The sequence below is a fragment of the Lepisosteus platostomus genome, chromosome 14, assembly GCF_059453375.1.
Source record: "Lepisosteus platostomus isolate fLepPlt1 chromosome 14, fLepPlt1.hap1, whole genome shotgun sequence".
Classification (NCBI taxonomy): Eukaryota; Metazoa; Chordata; class Actinopteri; order Semionotiformes; family Lepisosteidae; genus Lepisosteus; species Lepisosteus platostomus.
Window position 1 is genome coordinate 17465449 of NC_142624.1, and position 23554 is coordinate 17489002.

The 23554-nt window shown below is 36.5% G+C and overlaps 1 protein-coding gene across 1 annotated transcript in view; it reads right to left on the minus strand.

Moving 5' to 3' along the window:
• Positions 1–14131, minus strand: part of col6a1 (collagen, type VI, alpha 1) — a 65728-nt gene extending 51597 nt beyond the window's left edge. Inside the window, exons 1-3 of the mRNA XM_088607292.1 lie at positions 13861–14131; positions 6606–6735; positions 5426–5626 (exon numbers count right to left, since the gene is read on the minus strand). Coding sequence (XP_088463418.1) covers positions 5426–5626; positions 6606–6735; positions 13861–13948 — 419 coding nt within the window. The 5' untranslated portion in view covers positions 13949–14131. The remainder of the gene's footprint in view (positions 1–5425; positions 5627–6605; positions 6736–13860) is intronic.
• Positions 14132–23554: the final 9423 nt, after the last annotated feature.

Below are 23554 nucleotides of genomic sequence, written 5' to 3' on the forward strand. Positions count from 1 at the left end.
CTGTCAATCTTCCCATGAGTTGGTAGGCAACACATGTCTGTTACCTGTACTGTTCTAACTATTTAACAATGTTCAGCTGCATCAAATGTCTACTGCCAAATTTAAAATAAACTCGCTCAAATATTATTATTTCCATAGGAGTAAGCTTAGAAAGTTGTTTTACAGAATACTGGTTGAAAAATTCTTATTTATTTAAGGTTCTGCCAAAAATCCAGTTTAAATGAACGGAATTAAAGCTGAAATGATAAGTACTATAGGATAGTGAAAATGCAGCTAATCCAAAATGGTGGACTGCACATGATGGAAGTAATAGAACAGCTTACAAATATATTATTTCTCATGACAATGTGTTTAAATAATTTACACCAGCTTAATATACAGTATGAGATCCTTCTTTAAAGCTTTTAATATGGAACTTGCCCTTCAGGTTAATGGCAGTACTTTCCATAAAGTGCTGACTGACACAATACTAGCCATGGTTTAAAAAATCATAAAAACACCTTCAAAATAAGTGTTTTTGTATAGGGGGACTGATGTTGTCAATATTCAATTTATACACCATTTAAACACAAGTGATAAAATCAACCTTAAAAAACTTGATGAAGTTCACGAACAATCTAGCCTCTGCATCTGTGTCTGTTTCAGGTCCTGTATGATGTTGCTTGCCCTCACATATCAGACAAGGCTTGTATGTACATCTGTGTGTCTCATACATTCTGTGCTTGTTGTTGTGCTGCATAGTGGATACATGTTGACTCTACTGCATGTTTTTAAAATATGGGAAGTCCATCATGAAGTACAATCACACATCAGTTTTAATCTCTTTGGGTTTTCTTTTCATTCTGAGCTACAAGATATACTATATCTAATATAATAAGTACTTTCCTTCCTTTTGTTTTTTCAAATGATGACATTGAAAGTTCACAAGACCATAATAACCAATTGCATTATTTAGAAATAATATCCTTCAAAATTCATAGTCAGTCTAATTATTTGTCCTATATGATGTGCAGTTGGCTTCCTAGTCAGTTTGGTCATAATACAGGCTAAAGATGGAGTCAGGACTTACACAGTTCATTACGCATCTTTGGGATCACAGAAAGTTTCTCTCTACTGGTGACACCAATGTCAAAAAAGTCTAGCACTTTTCATTATTTATTCCAGGGAGTGGAATTATTTGTCTCAGACAAATTCCCTTGATTTCCCTTTTTGAAGTGCTCTGTACTTGTAAACACTTGGGAGAACCCTTAAAAATATGATGGATCTGCACGTACCCTGGCAAATTCAATATAGGCAGCATGGCCAACAACTGGGTTTAAACTTTTATATATCCACCCAAGTTTTCATTCTTTTATTATTTACTTTTTATAATTTTTTCCCTTTATTTCCCTTTTTCTCTGTCTTCTTTGTTTTTATTTTTTTCTTCCCCTACATACATAACCATCTACGGGCAGGGGTGCCCAATCAGTCGATCGCGATCTACCAGTCGATCGCAGAGTGCTTGCCAGTCGATCGATCGCAAGAATGTTTGGCAAAAAATAAATGGGCTATTTGACTATTCACTTTTTTCGATAGCCTAAAAATTCATTCTGTGCATGTAATGCCATACATTTTACTGCACTTGTGTGTGTTTAACCCTTGTCGAATGGGTTGTAAAAGTCTCTTCCCTGAGTGCTGGCTGACACTGGAAAAAGGGCTACAGGAGCTCCGTAAATGAAGAGTGTTGTGTTCGCTACCCAAGAACTTTCTGTTGGCTATTGCCGCACCAACCCCACATTTGCTACAGTGCATAGTGGAGCGAAACAGACCGTGACAAATTCGCCAAACAGTTTGATAAGTTTGATTGCCTAATTGATAGTTGAAGTGCTTGAACAGAAATGAAGCAAAGAGACCAAAAACTTACTGTTACCACAAATGGGAGCATGATTATTTTTTGCATTCAAATCTGCAATGCTAGCGAAAATGGAAATATAGAACAACAAATTGCACACAAAACGTGTGATGTGGACATCCACTAAAAGTGAGTAACAGAAAAGAAAAGTGGAAAAATTAAAATCTCAACTTGAAGCAGTCGGTTTTCACAAGGCCTAATACAAGAGGGAAAGCGGCAATCATCGCATCGTTCCGTGTGAGCCATGTCCTGGCTAAACGCAAAAAGTCATTCAGGGATCGAGAAGTAATTAAAAAAGTGTTTGCTGAGGCTGCTGACTTGATGTTTGGAGATTTCAAAAACAAACAGTTTTGGCAAGGTTCAGACAGCAAGTTTCAGACAGCCTGAAATCAAAGAGTTTCTCAAGTTGTCTAAACATGGTGAATATGCCCAATTAGAGGATGACCAGTGGCTTCTTAGCATTCCTTACAGACATGACTGAACTGCTGAATGAGCTGAATGTCGAGCTGCAGTGACAAAATAGAAATGTCCTCGACATGATCAGAAGTGTCAACATGTTCAAAACAATTACAAGTGTTCTCAAGTAAGCTTCTCAGTGCCAATGCTCACATTAAGGTAGGATATTCTTTTTTCTAAAATGGGGAACATTTTAGTGATGGGTATTGTTTTTGTTCTGATGTGCCCACAATCTGTTTTTCCTATATCAGAGCTTCAGATTCACACTATTAGGTCGCGCTGGACTGGCAAATGAAAAAGTAGATCATACATTAAAAAAGGTTGGGCACCCCTGATCTATGGTAACCCCTTCATGGTGCAATTGCTCTACGAACGGACTTCCACAGTGACTGATTCTACTGCCGACTACTCACCGCTGGAATTGTTCAATTGAGGACTTTTTAACCACCTGCTACTGCCCTGATTCAGCATTTCCTTCCAAGTTTTTGTAGCATCGTCATTATGTGACAAAAAAAAAACACCACCAAAATGTTTCTAAGGTACTCCTCACAGCAGCTAAGATAACTGAAACTTAATTATTTCCTTGAAAGAACCAGATATGATTACTGCCATAATATTGGGATCCTGCGACCAACACATTACATTCACTGCAGCACGGGATGCTGTTTCATTCCTTCGTCCACCTGTGGAGTGACTATCCCTGCCTCTCGGTGCAAGGCTGCAAGATCATCCCGCATTGGCACTGACCTAAAAAATTTACTCTCTCTACCATGCGTGGAACCCACTCCGCTGCCCTCTGGCCCACATTACGAATAATAAGGCTCTTAAAGTGAGGTTATTACAGAAAAAAAAACATGACTTTCTGTGCTTACCCGAAACCTGGCACAGACAAAATAATGGTCTCCTGTTCAACCAACTAGTCCCCCAGGGTACGGCTTGTTTGACCTCCATGGTTTCATGGGTAGAGGTGGGGGCATTATTGTTATTTACAACCTCCTGTACAGCTTAAGTCCTGTAACTGTACCTCTGTACCTCTGCTCTCTTCTCTTGAAATCTCTGTCTCCGTTCCCCACTCTACTATCATCGCCATGCTCTATGGACCCCCGAAACCTAATGAAGCCTTTTTAGGTGAGTTTGCCAATATACTTAGGTTTAAGAGGATCCCTATTCCTGGTGACTTTAATATTCATACAGTATTGACTTACGGTCTTTCAATTTAGTTAAGGATTTCTTAGCTCTGTTGGAATGCTTTCATCTAACCCAGTTTGTTCTTAGCCCAACACACAACAAAGGTGTTAATAATTAATAACTGATTTAATTATTGAGAATGACTCAATTGTTTCTCATTTTTCTTCCCACAAACAAGGCCTCTGATCACTTAACTATTCTCTTCAATCTAGAATTACCTGTTTATAACATCTCCAAACTGCCCTGCCACATTACTTGCCTCATCGCAACTTTGCAACACGTTTTTAGATTTCTTTAGCTCTGAGATTGACAACATCTGGCATTACATTCTCTCCACAATGCATGTCACATCCTCCCTGCTTGCCTAACTTTACTGGTTTCCTTCTCTCCAACTTCTCTCTTCTTGACTCTGTCTCCATTAGTAAATTGGTTTTGCATATGAAATTCACCACCTGCCTATTAGATCCCATCCCCACCACTTTATTTCAATCCAGTTTTACTACTCTCTGCCCCCTTGTACTCAATATAATAAATGAATCCTTGAACACTTGTGATGTACCAATGGTCCTCAAAACTGCTACCATGAGCCCTGTGTGAAAAAGCCAAACATAGCTCTAGAAAATCTTAACAATTTTTGCCTCATCAACCTAACCCTTTCTTGCAAAAATTCTAGAACGCGTTCCTGCAAATCAGTTCTATAAACACCTCATCGCAAATAACCTTTTCAAACCCCACCAATCTGGTTTCTGACAACTTCAAGCACAGAAACTGCCCTGGTCAAAGTCACTAACAATTTTCTAATAGCTTAAATTCTGGTTCCTCATTCTTCTGGATATCAGTGCTGTTTTCAACACTGTTAACCATGATATATCACTTACTCATCTTGAGATGGTGTTTGGAATCACTGACATTGCTCTTAAATGGTTCAAGTCTTACCTCACTGATCACTGTCACTTTGTCTTTCTTGGCAGATTCAGCTCTGAAATAGGACTTGTTAAGACTGGTGTTCCTCAGGGTTCAGTACTGGGCGCCCTACTTTTCAGCATTTACATGTTTCCCCTTGGTCAACTTTTAAGACCGCATGGTCTAAATGATCATTTCTCTTCTGATGATACTCAAATCTATATCCATACTAAACCTGACACTGATGTGGCTGCTCTATTCTCTCTAATTGAATCTCTGACATAAAACATGGATGACTCAAACTTTCCTTAATCTAAACTGCGATAAGACTGAAGTCATGCTTATTAGAACCCCCCATCAACTTTGTAAAGCCAATGCTGTAACCTTATCTGTGGATGCTACTATACTTGAGCTTCAGTGAAAATTGAAAAACCTGGGGGTGATATTTGATTCAGGCTTGACGCATGAATCATATGTGCAACATATTGTCAAAACATCTTTCTTTCACCTCAGAAATATCATCAGACTATGTCCTATGTTACCGCTAACTGCTGCTGAAAAGCTGATCAACACATTTGTCTTCTCCTGAATTGACTAATGTAACACTCTAATTGCTGGGGTTTCAGAAGCCACATTGAACAAACTCCAGTATTAATCAAAATCCTCATGCTCACCAAAAGGCTCTGCCTAGCTTGGCATATCAGTATGTGTCTGAGCTACTATCGTCCTACTCCCTACTTCGCAACCTTTGCTCTCTAACTCCTATCTATTCCCAAAGCCAATCTACTCCCTATGGGTGAAGGAGTCTTCTCCCGTAACACCTCAAAGCTCTGGAACTGTATCCCTAAGGATATCAGAGAATCACCTTTCCTAAGCTCTTTCAAATCCAGTCTTAAAACTTTCTTCTTCGCTGAGAGATAGAAACACACAAAGACTTGTTGGAACTGGAATTGGTTATAGAATAACAATCATTTGCCAGCCACTTACCCAATAAGCAGCTCTTCAATACCACTCTTGATGGCGCAGTCAGTGTGGGTGCCCTTCCCGATGTATTTGATGTTCTTCACATTTTGCTTCAGCTGCGATTTTTCACTCGGCATTGAGCTGAGTCCTTGAATGACTTCTATTACATCACTGTAGTGTAAGGCTCCAGCATTCCACACCAGATTCCGATCACAGCGGTAGAAACTGGCAGCAACACATCAGCATTAACAGACATACAGTAGAACATTTTTTCAAAAGTCCCTTCAGCTGGGCAGTTCTCATACAATCTAGAATGCCACAGCCCTTTTAGAGTAGCTATAATTCTAAAGGCACAGATGTCTATTGCATTAAAATCAAAGGTAATATGATATAACCATTAAGGAAATGGCTGGAAAACTTTGCCACCCTGCATGATAAGCATGTGACTGAATGTAGATTAAAAAGATTATTCACAAACATCCTGACATTCTATTTCATCTGATAAACCCCTTATTTAGCAAGATGAATACCTGCAACTTATACATTTAAAATGTGTTTAAAAGAGCTTTACAACCTTGGCAGATAAACATGATACCAACAAACCCAAAATTCCTGAAGTGACAGTATTTAGTGTGCCTCTTTCATAACATACAGTATATATCTTCCCCAGAAGAGCTCTATACATTTTTTATGAGAATTCATAAATCTGATGATGAGAAAGTTTTTGGAAGAAGGTATATAAACACAAATCAGTTCAAGGAAGCCCTACAAAATCCCAATAATTATAAAAAATACATATATTTGATTTTATCTTACTGATAATTTAAATGAAATGCAATATACCCAATTTAAAATATGCACAACTAAAAATGAGTACTTGCAAAGACCCAAACAATCTCCATTCCCCTATTGATACCTTAATGAGCCTTAATAATAATTGATCATCTAGCTTCACTCAGAGCCGGAGCTTATGTGGGGCAGTGTGCCACAGAACAGGCAGCCTGGGAAAATGAACAACAGCCTATCCAAGTACACGAGCTGTTATGGATGAAGGTATAACATGCCCTCTTTTTATAATCATTGAAATTGGTCTTAGCAATCACATAATTGCTTCAGTTTCATTTTTAGCAGCATTCTGTTTTGTTTTATATGTTGTTTTACATACATAAATACTCCGAGATAAAAAACACTATTCAATAGATACCTTTGTTGTAGCTGGTCGATGAAAGACACAGTGAAACCTGTAATCTGGCTGATATAGTATTCTGGAGGTTTGATCCTCAAGGCCACACTTTCAGATGTATCCAGTACAAAGAAAAGATCCACAGGACAGTCTGAGTGAGAAAACAAAATTGTTGGATTTCTAGAATGCAAAATAAAGCACTTCAATGTGGTTTACTCTGCAGACATGCACTAATGTACATATACGGTATGAAATGTGTCCTGATAAATTAATTAACTCTCGGCATGATCTATTTTTTATCGCATATTCATACACTGTTCCCAGCAGAAAAACTAAACATCAGAAAAACTAATTGTGCAACATGATTATGAAGATATGGGCCTCAAGATGAACTAAAAAAATAAATTAATTAGACATCTACCACATTTTCACACCCATTCTAAACTTCGAGCAGGATTAAATAATGCTGAGGAATGCACAAGATATGAAAAGTGACCTTTATCATAATAATAATGAATTATGAAAAGGTAATATTGTTGAGCTGTACAACACACACTTTGATTGATTGAATGACAAATGCACTACCTTCCATGAAATTTGGTCACTCCACCAATCTTAACAGGTATACTGTATATCATAGATGTATTAATAACATTTAAATGTCTACAGCACTTATAACAGGGATATAACAGGTGTAACGTGTGATATTGCAGTAAAAATGTTTTATTTTGTTAATGTTTTCTAAATGTAAATTTTCATTATTTTGTGTTGTAAAAGCCTACATAGTCTGTTATGTTTTCCATATGACAGAGGTAGAGAAATATGCTATGATTTCTGGAAAAGAGTAGTTATTTTTAATATTATCTTTAATTCGTTTTTTTTTTATTCTTTGATGTTATTCAGCATTTTATAACAACCTCATTATGAAAGCTAGAAACGAAGTCAGTTATTATCTATTATTCTCTTTCCTAATCATACCACAATGAAACAAGCAGTTTCAATGGGTTCTCATTCAGTCAAGACTGAGTCTTCAAGACTGGTCTTGAAGCCAACGTTTTAGCCAGCCAAGCTTAGCAATACCTGCAAGCATAAGGTTTGTCTTATCTTACAGTATGTGAATAACCGCATTATAGTTCAGTACCCTCCCTGTTTGTTGTATTAGAATTGTAATGTTCTACCTATTTCATCTTGTCTTATGACTACTGCCATGTTTTGTAAGTCTTGTCACCTAACTCCTTCCCAGTATTCTCATCTGCATTTGGATCCATCTTTGCATCCTTTGCTTTCTGTGTGGAGTGATTAATTTATTTATTAAAGAATCAATAGCACCTTTATATAGACATAGGATAATACAAAATGTTTGACAACTTGCAAGTCTAAATTTCTCTGCTGTCATAAAACACATTAGATTAGGTTTGCAACAGAAAAATTGTTGTTAAAATATCCCTTCAGCTCTTTAGTTTAGTTTTTAACAAGGAGCATGTGAGGGATGGCTTTATACTGTAAATGAGCCAGATGTGAAAACTCCTGCCATGAAAGTCAATGCCTTTATTTCTTGAAAGAAGCACCCCTTCACCCCTTTTGTCATCTTGTGCGGGACCACAAGCCATAGAGCAGGATCCACTCCAGAGACTCAGTGCCCAAAATGTCCAGGCTTGTAGACACGGCAGCTACAATATCATCGCTTCTGATTTATCCTCGACCCACTCCAAGCTCTGAGAAATGAGGATAATGGCTTTACAACACCAGCAATGTGGTATAAAAATACCACTACTATGTCTCTGAAGACAGATAAGTAAACACTGATGCTCTAAAGGTGAAATGAAATATTTTCTTTTAGAACCAAGGTCCAAGTGGTGTATCAGAAATGACAAAGGACCAGTCAACATTATTATTACAGAGGCAGTTTGAATTGTGTATAGTAGGGGCAGAAGTGTAAGGACATACAAGGTGACTGTTAACAAACAGAAGTCTTTCCCACATGTGAAGGGCATTTGGTGGTAATACATTTAAAAGCAGATTAAATACATTTATTTTATTTTATTTTATTCTGATATTAAACTCCAGTGTATTTCAATGTATTTTAATTGAATTCCTATATTACAGTTCTCTAGATTTCTCTGATGGGCAGGGTTAGCTGCTTCTGACAAAGCATCATAATATTGTTCCACTGTATCTGAGCTTGTCTGTAGGTCATTAGGCCCAGTCTCTTTAAAGACAATGGAAATCCACTTCAGGTGGGCATCAAGGAGTTATAATTCATGTTGTAGTCATCAGATTTTAATATCTATCTTTGACTGGATGCTATATTGGAGGTTTAGAAATGGCACAATGAACATTCAGTGTCAGAAACCTCAGCTATTTTTTATTAACTCCCTTTTTAAAAATCTTATATACCTTGTATAAAACAATTTGCTTATGGTTCCAAAAAAGATCAATTCACTGCTCAGGCTTTATTTGTCTTTAAAAATTAGAAGTTATGTATAGACATTATAGAGACTAATGTTTGCAAAATACCTCCTGATTTCCTTTGTGGGACATGGACAATCTAGTGTTTAGGCTGTTTATATACACACCAAAATAGCTTAAAGGTTAGGCTGGCATAGAAACCAATAACTCAAAAATTTAAAGATAGCATCTGTGCAGAATTAGCCTAATTTCTGCAAAGTACAGAATTCAAGAGAATGGCAGAATGAGGAAACAGTGAGTCATTTCAAGAAACCCAAAGTGAACAAGCACATTCACTTCGGTGAACTGTACAGTTTTAGAGACCACTAAATGCAAAGAACTGATATGATCTTTGACATCATCAAGAGTAATGGTGCTTCTTATGACCATGCAGAAGATTTCTTGATGATTTCTGTTGAAATGCCTTAAAGCATTTGCATACTTACCTGATGCTCTGTTTCAATGAAACAATCAGTAACTGAATACACTGACATGGGATCATTACAATGTAAAACAACATCTCCATTGCTTTCTAGCCACAGAATCAAAGGAAAGAATAAGACTGCCACACTGCACAAACAACTCTGAATATAGAGCACTGGAGCCTTTTTGCCTTCTCTGATGAGTCATAAAATGATCTGCAAAATGAGCCCTTGTCTCTTGAAGATACAGTTGTGGCAGTGATAGATTAACGGTATTAAAAAGGATCTTCATGACTTGACAGAAGCCAAGCAAACTTTTTTCTACATTTTGCAATCTGCAGTCACTGCTGGTTGGAGCTTTGTTTAAATGGTGGTCCTAACAGATCCAACAACATTTCTGAAGATGCAGAAATACACGACAGACAGACTGGCCAGCAATACCAATCCCAATGAACATGAACTGTTACACTCATGGCAGTGAATACATGGAAGTATTCTGACAAGCTCAAGTTCATGTTTATGTGTCTTTCTAGCCATGTGCAAGTATACAGTGGAAAGAAATATCGTTCCTCCTGGTCCGTGGTAAATACAGACAGGACACTGACATAGACATTGTAGACAGGATACACATAGTGCAAAGTGCAGATAGTGCAAATTACTAAGGCAAATACATAATACAATATACACAACACACTGGGGGGATTTAAAGCCTGTTTCTGGAATTGGGGTGGGTGTTAGTAGATTCCAGGGTTGAGGAGCCTGACTGCCTGTGGGAAGAAGCTGTTACAGAGTCTGGTGGAGCTGGTCTGTACACTGTGAAATCTTTTCCCAGATGGTAGGAGGGCAAAGAGCTTACGGGAGGGGTGTGAGGGGTCATCTACTATACTGGGGGCCCTGTGTAATCAGCGTTTGTGATAGGTTACAGAAATCAGATAGTCGCTGCCAATCAGTGGTGGCAGTGGCTATCTTCTATGCTGTTGTGTGCTGGGGCAGCAGCATCATGGCAAGAGATGTAAATAGACTCAATAAACTCATCCATAAGGCTGGCTCTGTTTTGGGGCTGAGCCTTGACCCCCTCGAAGTGGTGGCAGAGAGAAGATTGCGGACCAAGCTCACAGCCACCATGAACAACGCCTCTCATCCACTACATGGGACTGTTATAGGACAGAGGAGCACTTTTAGTAACAGACTGCTCTAGCTACGGTGCGCAAGCGAACGTTTCCACAGGTCCTTCCTCCCGGCGGCTGTCAGGGTGTATAACGTTGTCTTTGGCTAGGACTGTTAGCCCTTCATCTGCTCATATATGGACAGCATGTTGAACTAATGTACTTTTTGGACACTGCATTAATATACTATTTATAGTGTGGTACTTTCAATCTGTATATACCTACTGTATACCTACTTTATACCTACTGTATGCAGATTTTGCACATATTTTATTGTTTTACAGTGACTATTAGCATATTTTGCACACACCTAACTCTATTTATTTTATTTTGTATTGCTGTACTTATTTGAATTTTTAGTCTATTCTGATGTCTGTTTTTGCTCGTCTTGGGCTGGGCTGCTGTAACACTTCGATTTCCCATCGGGATCAATAAAGTCTTATCTATCTAAATGGAAGGGAGGGAGGCTCCAATGATCTTTTCAGCAGTTTCCACAATTCGTTGCAGGGTCTTGCGGTGTGAAGCGTTACAATTCCCAAACCAAACAGTGATACAGCTGGTCAAGGGGCTCTCAATGGTGCTTCTGTAGAAAGTGGTAACAATGGGCGGGGGCAGGTTTGCACTCCTCAGTCACCACAGGAAATAGAGACGCTGCTGTGCTTTCTTGGCCAGAGAGGTGGTATTGAGGGACCAAGTGAGTTCATCTGTAATGTGTACACCAAGAAACGTGGTGCATCTAGGGAAAGTAAATTCCCTAGAAGTAACTCCCCTGAGAGAAGACTTTAAACAAATTTCCAGAAGATCCTGATTGGGAATCTTGTCATTATCAGGCTTGTCCTGAAACTTAGGTTTACTTATGTCTTGTCTCATTACAAATATGGGCAAATATTGATTTCAAATATGGCTTTGGACAATCTAAAAAGAAAATCAGCCTTTATGAAACCTACCTTATCTTTCATAAATTTTAGAATGTGTTGTAGCAATTCATCCATCTCATTGCAAACAACCTCTTAAAAGCCCTCCAATCTGGGTACAGATGATTTCAAAGCACTGAAACTACCCTTGTTGAAGTTATGAACAACCATTTTATGGCAAGTGATTCCGGTTCTCTTTCTGTCCTTACTCTTCTTGACATCAGTGCTGCTTTTGACACTGTTAACCATGACATCCTGCTTTCTCATCTCGTCTTGTTTGGTGTCTCTGACATGTTCTTAAATAGTTCGAGTCTTACCTCACTGATTGCTGCCACTTTGTTTCTTTTGGGATTTTCAGTTGTGATGCTGAGTTTCCTACAGTAAGTCTATTGTCAGAGCTCGATACTGGGCCCCTAACTATTCAACATTTACTAGTTCCCAACTAGTTACTAGTTTTAGCAATTAAAACCACATGGTCTTGAATTATCACTTCTACATCGATGATACAGTACTCAAATCTAGGTCCATAATCAACATTACACTGACGTATTTGTTTATTACTCTCTAATTGCATCTCTTACATAAAATCCTGGATGACTCGAAATTTCCTTTATACTGGGTCAAGACTGACAGTCTTCTGATGCTTCTCGGCACCTCTGCACTAAGCCTATCACTGAATGGCACTGTACATGAGTTTCAATCTCAACTAATGAATTCAGTGGTGATATTTGATCCTTGCTTGACCTCTCACCCACATGTGCTAAATATTGTAAAAACAATATTCTTCCATTTCAGAAATATTGCCAGACCATGTCTTATATAGTCTCTGACTGTAGCAGAAAAGCTGGTCAACAAAATTTGTGTTTTTCAGAATATATTACTGCAATGCTCTACTTGTTGGGGTATTTAAATCTACACTGAACAAACATCAGAATGTACAGAATTTGGCAGCCAGAATCCTGACCAGGTAGAGTGCAAGTGATCACATTACTCCTATCCTGGTGTCACTGCACTGGCTTCCTATCAGGTTTCATGTTGACTCATGCTCACCTATAAGACTTTATATGGCAACTCAATACCTACAGTATCTGACTTCTTATCTTCCAACTCCTCTTCTTGCAATCTTCATTCATTAGACTCTGGTCTGTGGTTTGTCCCCCAACATTGTTTACATTCTATGGATGACTTCTTATTATACCCCAGATCTCTGGAATTCACAGAGTCACTTACCCAGAGCACAGTTAAATCCAGACTCAAAACCTTCTTTGGAAAGGCTTTTATGTAACTGATGTGTCTTGCATCTTCTGCTACATTTCTAATCCCTTGTGTTTCAATATGCCAATTTTGTTATTTCCTATGTATGTTACTGTTGTTGTTTGTGTTGACTGTGTTTTTTTTTACTTTTCATGTAAAGTGCTCTAAGTATATATTTTTAAAGGTGCCGTATAAATGAGGCTATTATTATTATTATTATTATTATTATTATTATTATTATTATTATTAGGTGGGCCTCAACATAATACATTTCCTTAATTCTTTCGTCAGGAATAGTTTGGTATTTAGTACTCCTTTTTCCACTCCTCATATCTTTGAGGTTTTTTTAGGAATTAATAATCTGCAGTTTCTATATACAAATCTACGCATAGTGAGCACTCGGCGTTTCCTTATACTCGACTACCACTTTAAATTGTTAATTATCTGCACTCAGATCCACCATTTCCTTTTCTTTCCTATGATTCTTTTATTTTGAGTAGAGTTACAAAAACACCTTATCGATTACCCGATTGTTTAGTTGTGTATGGTTTGCAAAGCGATCACTTCCATAAGGAAAAACAAGATACTAATTTAAATCCTTTAAAACATATTTGTCACACTGCAAATTAAACTTGTTTATATTTTTATAAATGTTTTCGTTCTTAGTTTTTAATCTTTTTAATTTGATTTAATTTTTTATTTTAATCAAGTATTTCCCTGTTCCCTATACTGAGATATTATTTGCAGATTTGCAAATACGTAATTACTTCATCGTTAAAAATTAAAGTTTTTTTTAATTATCATGTCTATAGAACGTTGATTTTTTAACGATTCCACAGACTTTGTTTTAACCTTTTTTACCTTTTTGTGAAAATACAGTTATTGCTAAAAATTGTGGCAAGCAACAATCCAGGGTTAAATAAAATACAGACTTCACAAAAGACTACAACAAATATTCATAGAAAAACAACTTGAACGAATCCATATCTTTATCAATTTAGTTTGGTTTCAAATTGAATTCAAATGTGGCGTCAGAACAAAGTCAGTGACAATGTAAGAATGATTTTCTTACCTCCATAAAACGTTTTGGGAAGGACCTCTTGAGTTAGCGACCCTGCCCAAAAGCCCAAAAAAGTTAGAAAAAATGTCGAATAAGTCATCTTTTTTCAGTGGTCCTCATGCAAGTAAGTGGTGAATTAACCTACAAGACGGTTAAATATTCTTTTGAAAAAAAAAACTTAAAACTAAAAAAGGATAAGCATCGGTTTCAGCCTCTCCGTTTGCAGTAGGGAGAGGGAGACAGAAGACGCTACTTGGGAGAGGAGGTCTGATCGTGAACTTCTCAAACTACAGAGGGCGGAGGAACAAGTCAACTTCTCCAAGTGTTGTATTCAGGATGAGCTTTCTCATACATAAAAGCGTATCCTTTTTTTTTACAAAATAGTGTATTTTACAGATAGTTAAAATGAACTAAACAGAACAAATTGGTACTCAAAATAACTCACAAATTCACCAGATGCCTGACATTGTTTTAATATAACAATAGTATTGATTACACTCTCGATTTAACATTCTTTTTATGTTTTATGATATAATGCCACTAAAATTTAAGATGGGATGCTTATTGGGCATTCGTATTACTTGTACACAATGTTAAAATGAATTAAAAAATTATTTATGTAATTATTCCTTTACAATTAACCACACACACTTCAACATGTTGCAGCACCAGTATTTATTACAATTACAAAAAAAAAGACAAGCAATAACAGTCTGAAACTAATGTGAGTGACTGAACACACTACACAAATCAGACCAGTTTTGCAACTCATATGCTTTAACTATGGGAACTGTCAACACAAATTCAGAAGGTATGATTTAATCTACAATCTGAAATCACACAGATTCTATTTCTGAAGCACAGAAGGCAGAAAAAAGAATGATGTTTAATAACTTGTGACAGACTATTTCATTTAACATCAACATTCACATCACCAAAAATATGTATTTCTGATGTTCTTAGTTTGCAATTACTGTTCATTAATGATTTCCTCTAGTAATCATGATTTTGTATGGTAATGTTAACAACACAAAAGTAAAAAAAATCCTGTTTCCAATATTGTTATGCATAAAGAGATCAGAATATTAATAACCTTAAAGTTAAAAGGGAATCAATTGTATTGTTGTCATCACTGGTCAATAAACACAGTCTAAGATCATCCCTGCTATATTGAAAGTGGAGATCTGGTAATCTTCTGAGGAATTAATTGGTCAGTCTGGTTCAGTGAGGGTAAGTGCTGTTGTCCATTTGGATAGGACAGAACACAAAAACATTGCAAGTAGGAATGTTTGTTCTTGCATTATTGCCCAGTTACCCACCTCTTATATTATATTGATTTTAGGAAACTAATTTTGTCTTCTTTGATGTAATAACAATGAAGAGTACAAACATATGACATGTCAAAGCCTGACACTTTCTACCCATTTTTTCCTGCAGTAAAGATGTGGACAAATTACCCATATTGTTTATTTGACCATATTTTGCCACAATGTGAATGTATAAACTTAATAAGGTTGATATAACAAGTTTTAAATGTTCTGAAAACCAAAGTTAAAACTTGAATATACCGAAGCAAAAGAAATTTGCTGAATATCCATGTTTCTGCCGGTCTTTAGGCTGAATGGTTTTCCATGTGTTCCAAGAAACATCATACTAATTTTTGTAAAACAATTTAATGAGAGCGAGATTTAGTGTGCATATATTCCATGGATGATTTTACCTATTGTACACCTGATCAGGAAATGTGTTGTCCTCATATGCCCTTTTCTTTTCTATCTCAGTAAAAAAAAAGTAAAACATGGAAACATACATTTTTATTGCAGTAGTTTATGGTTGACCCTAACCTCATCTCCGTGAAATATAGTGGGAAAAATCAATTTTGTAGTAGGTTTTCCCAGTCATATCTACATATCAACATATCAACCTAAAATCAACATATTGACCTATTCTTGATTATATACGGTATATATGTCAGAATTACTTGCAAGAAAAGGGAGTACAAAGATATCATTTAAAAGATTATAAATATTTCCTTGATTAAGAATTGTGTGTTGCCTTTTGGAATACACCATGTTGCCTCTTGTATGAGCTACTGGTCAGAGAATGTTACCATCATGGTACCATTTCCAACAGCAAAGGTCAATCTGGGTGAATGACCACTGCAGCTCTATACCATTATTCAGACATTTGTCCAGTTGGCAATTACTGAGACAGCCTTCATTATCTCTTAACAAGGGAATTATTTTAATTTGTGCCACTGCAAAACAATCCATTGCTGTATATCTCTCATGAAGCTGCTAATATCATCAGAGGGTCCACCTCCATTATAGTAAAATGAAAAAGGTCTGAATGCACATCTCTTGTTTTCTGAATTTGGAGTTACACTTACTACATATTACCTTTATGTAATACTCATCCACACTTCTCAGATTAGTTTGGCAAGCAGTAACAAATGACAGGCTGTTCATAGAATAGTGTGAACATAATGAGTGATAGTAAGTAGGACATGAGACTATAGACCAAGTGTTTTCAGTCCCTGTAATGCAATTATGTGAGAATAATGTTTCCAAGAGGGAATCATACTCCCAATATCCCCGTATAATTTGACCATGTGTCACATTAGGAAACATTTTTGGTGTCTCTTTCACTGTATTAGCCATATTACCACCCATATTAGCTACTGAAATTCTGCAAAACTGTATCAAAACCCTTTACAAAATAGGTATAAAACAGTTTTTTGCTTGAATGCTAATAATCTATTGCATTTACAAGCCATACATATAATTACATACAAGAAATGTTACTGCTTGCTATTTATTAAATCAATTAAGTATTTTTTGTGAAATTCTAAATTTTTCTTCTGTGCATGAGTAGAATATGTTGTTTTGTCATGCTTGATCTTGCATGCTGTACCTCTGAGTGTCTAATAGAAACAGCTCAATAAGCAATGAGGCCACCTTCTCAGCTTGCCAGAGGCGTTTCATTGTAATAAGCTCATTGTACATAAATATCTCTGATATTAACAACATGTTGATGTGTCACAAGTGAACAAATGAATGAGCATCAGGAAAGCCAACACTCTTCTGCCTGTGCAGTTCTAATGTGTGAAATGTCTGTATAAGTAATATAGATCCTTACTCATTACACTGCTCTGAATAGTCCCCAACAAATTAAGAATTATTTGTTTTAAGAATTAAAACTGTTTTGTCAGGTGTATTATCAATACCATTTATGATAGAGTTGAGGTTCATTTCAGTGGTAGTGTTAAAAGGTTTGCAATTAGTTATTTAAAACCTTAATATATTTAAATTAATTTGGTGCTGATAACAGCCTCTTTTCTATCAGCCGTGATCTTGGGTTGTTAGGAGTAGATTTGTTTGTTGCTTATCCAAGTTCAGCTTATCTCTTTAAACCATGAAGCAAATTTTTGAATTTAGAAATCTGAATTAGTGGCACAGCATCCCTTTGGGCTTTCAGTTAAATACTTCCGGTCATATGGTAAAAGTAGCTTTTTACCAGTTTCAATCGCAATAGGACGTGGAAGGGAACAAGTAAGAGGTTTATTCCATGCTGAAAAGAGAAGAAAGAAAACACAACGTTTAGCCTGCCGAGCCTTCTTCGGGTGTAAGCAGCGAAACGTTGTGTTTTCTTTCTTCTCTTTTCACCATGGAACAAGCCTATTACTTGTTCCTTTGTAGCCTAAACATGCTGAACCCACCTGAACGACAATAGGACTTGAATTCCTCTTTTAACTCTTTTGGTAATTTTTTTTTTCAAAAGAAAAAGAACTATTTGAGCATGCCTCTTAAAAAATCAAAATGTCACTATAGTGCAAATTCACAAACACCCATGGCTATACAGGGTAAATGATACACAGCTTTCACTTTTTAGACAAATCCACAAAGTAAAATATGGGACTTTTCAGAGATGTTGTGAAATCCCAGGGTACACCGTGACTCACTGTCATTTTATTTTTGGAAATGGAAAAGAACTGGAAAAATATTCTAAATTTAATCAACAGTCTTGCAAACTAACAGTGAGTATATAACTCTGGGTTTCTTCTTAACATCTAAGTTGCATAAACAGGTTAAATAAAAAATGAAATTGTGCTGCCATCAGTTACACACAGGATCCAGTTCCAGAACAATAATTTAAAAGCCACAGCCCAAAACATTTGTTGCACTAAAACACTATAGCAGACTCTTTTGATAAAGAAAATTCATTTCAAGAGAGAGCTGTGTAAATGTTGTCACAATGCAGTCTTTTCAAAGAAAAAATACAGTCTTTATTTTTATTAGCTTTTTTTTTACAAAAATACAACATTACTGCTCAGTTCAACATCTTCAAAGTAAGAGGAAATCAAAGGAATGTCTGAAGCACAGAAGATGCAGCAACAAAGAGAAAGGATTAGAAGGTCTTATAAAATGGCTGATGATAACCTCCTGTTTTTCCATATGTGTCTGCCGTCTATGGGGGAGGCTTGTGAACATCTGCAAAATTTCAGCAATAAATGCCAGAGTAACAGCGTGACCCCCAGCTTTGCCAGAAAAAGAGTGCTTGCATCTCATGCTCCGTTTTCTGAAAGAGAAACAGTGCCATCTAGACAATCCACTGACTCACTGACAGTGCAGAGCTGAGTTGAAGATTGCAATGTCAACAGCTGGGAAGTTGCACATGTTCATTTCTTTTTAATTTTTATCTATGTGAAATACGTCTCCATAATCCCTTGATATTGGAATGAAACTAAATATAACTGAATTAACTGGTCCAAAATCAAATTTGTTTGGAAAAATGAAGATTTTTAAGAACAAAATCAAGATCAAAAGTCAGCAAAAGGTTTTTTTAACAGAAGGCTGTCTATATTGAGAAAATAACAATAGTTACAAACAAGATGAGACCACAAGACATTTCTTTTCAGACAAGGTTGCAAGGTATCAACTGTGTAGAATAGAGTCTTGCTAACCAGCTCAACAAAAAAATAATCAGCAAAAATTACTAGTTTTCTAGTGTTTTAACCAACCTTGGAGATAAGTTGTGTTTTGTTTTAAAGTTTGAAATGTACATTTATTTTTTTAAAAAAATATTTTGAAATAATACTTCACTTAGAATAGCAAGATGTGTTTTGTATGCATATCAGCTCACACAGTTTCAAACCCCACTACCACACACAGGAGAATGAAGAGGTGTAGGCAGACTCTTCCACACTGCCCACATTTAAGCCATTTGTCTGCTAGCACATTACATGTTCATATGGTAATTGGAGGTGAGGCACATTCCTTACTAACAGCACCACCTGACTGCAATTGCACAGGAGACAGGTTTTAATGTGCTGTTAAAGCCAGCATCACACTACACGACTTTTCCTAGGATTTTCAGTCATAGCCTTCATTTACATAATTGTAAGAAAATCACAGCACCTGTTTCTGTCGGTTGTGTAGTGTGACACCCACAGCAACACAGTCATAGTGCTCTTAACAGCCCTAAGACTCCTTGCGACTCACTACGATAAAATTAAACTGGTTTGATTTTCTCATAGCGAGTCGCAAGTCGTAAGGGTGGGCTCTTGTGTCTGCAACACTCAACAGCCAATGAGCGCTCAACTGGAAGTACAATGCATACAATGTGGCTGCAAGGAAAGAAGGAAAGGGAGTCTTTTGGACTTTGCAAATTGAGGAGAGACCCATCGAACTTTGGAGTGACCACAGATGTGTGTTCGATGTATCGTGTTTGGCGTTTTGTGTTTGATGTTTGATTACTTTTGTGTGGTGCTCCTCTTGTGTTCCACATTGATTGGCTGCCAAAATGAGGTGACCTCGCAGTATTTTCGCGGCGCAATACGAGATTTGGAACCACAATGAAAAGTCCCGAGGGAATCGTGTAATTAGTCACCTCGAGATTCAACAATTTTAGTTATTAAATTTGACATGCTCTCCAACTAGAAGTCGTGTCGAGTAGTGCAGTGTGACAAAGGCTTAAGAGTGGCTAATCCCCAGCCTACAGTACCTAAACAGCTCTCAACAAATTGTCCACCGCTGCTTAGAGAGTCCAGGCCACAGAGAGTTGGTGACCCAAGTTTAAACTCTTGATCATAGAGCTCAGCTATGGAGAGCACCTTTAATGTGGATGAGCCACTAAGGTGTGGTTTTCAGCTACAAATATAAATTGCAGAATATTTTGATCAACAGTGCTTGATAGTTGGAATAGCATTATTTTTTTACAAGAGTAACAAAGGTGTTTTTAGATCTCTTGCTCCTTTGATATTTGTGCTGCTTTTTTCTTTATTAACAGAAATATTATATTAATCCAGGTATCATGCAGTTTAATGGCTATAAAACGTCACACTGAAATAATAAGAAGATCTTGAATTAGAGCACATTTGTAAAGAAAGTTTTAAAACAGTTTTAAAATAGTAATAATAATAGCAGGTGTCTTTTAATTTGTCTTTCTAAACTTTATAAGCAGGACAGGGTCAAAAGTAGTGGTGAACTTTCCAAATTATGAAAGTGGTAAACAGAATAAGAACTCTGTGCAAATTATGAAAGTAGACAAATGTGTCAAAGATTAAATTCCATCTTAAACTATTATTTGTAATATTCACAATATATTACTAACATTTCGTAGCCAAAAGAGAGGAGCCGATGTGGGCTACACTGGAAACTTGAGGGAAATTGGCAGATTTTTCCCAGAAAGCCAGCACAGATTAATTTCTATCAAAGTTCTACTGAATGAAGAGCAGCTTTGGTTAAGCTTGCTGCATTTTTCCAGTGATCTCACTTAGACGTTTTTTTTTTAATTTTATTTTAGATTTAACAAAAGAACATCTGGAAATAATACATCTTTAACAACCTCATCTCACTGTAAATCTAGGAAATGAATTGGCTGTGTTTCAGTGGATGGTGGAATTAAATTCAGCTGGGGAACTAAGCGGCTGTGTTTATGGAAATGAATGACGTTAGAGCCTCTTGAACTGTGAGCTGTGCCCAGTAAAGAAAGGGATTCTGGGAAAGAGCTCTGTTACAAAGTAAGGCTGTCTCCAAATCTTTGAGTATAGAAAACCATAAACTCTAATCCTTCAGTAGCACAAAAAGTTCAGTTACTCTGAGTCCAAAGCCACATGTACTTATAAAACAGAATGTGAGCGATTTGCAAATAACACCGTAAATGGCATGTAGTGAACAATAGATCTGTAAATAATACACTTTTACAGTACTTTTTTGGACACCACACTCAAAGCACTTTATAGGTCATGGGGACTCCCCTCCACTATATAATGAGTGGCATCACAAGCACTAGACAGTTGGGCTGTATGGTACAGTGGGTTTTGCTATTTTACACAGCTAAGGCACAGGGTTTTCCGGATGATCCAGATTTGATGAGAGGGGCCAGTGTGTGTGATGCAAGTGAACAACAATCTGGCTGCTGGTGTGGCAGGAACCCAAGCATTGATTAATAAAGACAGAGCCGTCCCTGGCTAAGTGACATAGTTAATAATGATTGGGTGACACGGAGTGAGTCATGTGAATGCTCCAGTGTCTAATTAGTGAATGAGGATTAGGGAAGATATACAGACGTGTTAAAGAAAGATCTGGGTGGGTGAAATCCTGAGAGAAGAAGAGCAACAAACATAAAACTATGCAGTCTTCCCTGAGACCAGCTAAAGAGCTAGGAGCCTGGAGGCCCGTACGAGAGCAAATATGACATACTGTACTATTATTTCATAGACATGGAAAATTAAGATAACACAAGCATGGCTGTGATTATAGTGCAGAATGTGCTGATGTTACAGCCCCTCAAAAAGACACAAGGATATTTAGAAGCTTCACTAGAAGAATTTCCAGAAATAATACTGGCCTTTGCTTTTGGTGATAAATTAGTTGAATAATCTTACCAAAAGCAGTAAGTAGTTAGTAAGTAGTCTTCCATGTATTTTATGTGTAAAGCTTAATAAATAGCACACAGTACCTTGAGTTATTTTAATCTATTGTATATACAGTACAGCATCCTCAAAAAATGAATAGAACATGTTCACAGATATTTTAAGTGCCTTGTCTTGTTGATCTTCCATGTGAATTTTAAAACAATATTCTCTGTATCTCTTTGTTTCTTGTATTATTTGAAGACATGTCGATCTACTATAATACCAGAGATTTGCAGAGTATAGTCTATTTCAGGTGGTTATGAAATACAAGCATCTGACTCTCGATGGACACACTGCCAACAACACTGCTGATGAAGCCAACGTTCTCAGATTCAGCAAAAACAAATACTACACACTAGAATCGGTAAACTGGATTTACCAGTACAGGTTCGTACCTATGTAGAACTTGGTCAATGCAGACTTTTATATATGTACACAGTAAAAACGTTAAAAAATTTTCAGAAAAAATAGTGTTTGTCATGTATTGAGAAATATGCCTCTCATGAGATATTGCATGAAATTGCACAATTGTCAGCTGTACTGACAATTCATTGGAATCCATTATTGTACAAGACCAAAAATGGATTCCAATGAACATCACTAGTTTTTCTCTATTTAATTTCAATTCTGTTAATATTAGATGAAATGGTTGTGATTTCAGCATTCTTCAATAAACATATTTTAATAACACTGCAGTCCAAGATTTTGTATTTTGTAAAATTTCATAAGCAATTTTTTAATCTATTGATCTGTACCTCAAAGATTGTAATACATTTAGAAGCAAAACTGAATAGAGTTTATAACGATGGAATTTATAGGGAACATGTAGCAGTGTGAGCAATGTTTGAGTGTCTAATGTAATATTTTCATGTATTTCAAAATGCATAAATACGGGAGGGACAAATAAGTGTGTCCAATTTGCTGCTATCAAATACAATCAGCTATTTCAATTAGATAAGAGTACATATGCAGGGTCAGTTTAAGGTTTGCAGTGACTCAGAAGGAAATTGAATGTTTTTGCAAACATGATTGCATTTCCTGGTGAGCTATTGCCTTTCTAATCCCGATGGATATTTTGTAATGTCTCCACTGTTAAATAACTTTCCTGACAACAGTGTTCTTGTTTGCTAATTTTTTTTCATAATCATGAGCAGTTAAGATATAACTATGATAAAAGTCTCTTGTTAAAAAAATCTATTCTCTGATTTTAGAAACAAAACAAGAAAAAAATGAAAACCCTATAATTTTGATAAAGAGGCACAACACAGTTGTCTCCCCATTAATAAAAAAGGCTAAGCTTTGAAACAGGTTTTGACCTGTTCACATGACCAATGCTGCAAGTCAACAGTTTCTCCAGACCAAAGTCATTTTTCAGGTAAAATGTATGTCCAATTAAACACAATGACTGACATGCTAGTGAATCATATCTTGAATAACTGTTTTGATAGATCAGTGGGCCTGCATAAGTATATAATAATATGGAGTAGGCTGTCTTGATGTCTAATTAATACATGTCTTGTTCAATTTCTCATACATACAGTACCACTTACATCACTCTCACAATGTCTGGGTCTTAATAAAAACGTGAGATGTTCTAATCAATGGGACATCTAATCCTCAAATCACGATCTAGCAAATTTCTTCTTCTGCGCTGCAAAATGTCTTCATCTTTATTACTCAAACCAAATCCATGTGAAAGGGAAAAAAAATCTATTTTATGACAAAACTATTCATAGGGAAGAGATGCATTACTTTTCGCCTTTTAAAACCTTCTAACGAAAATTCATT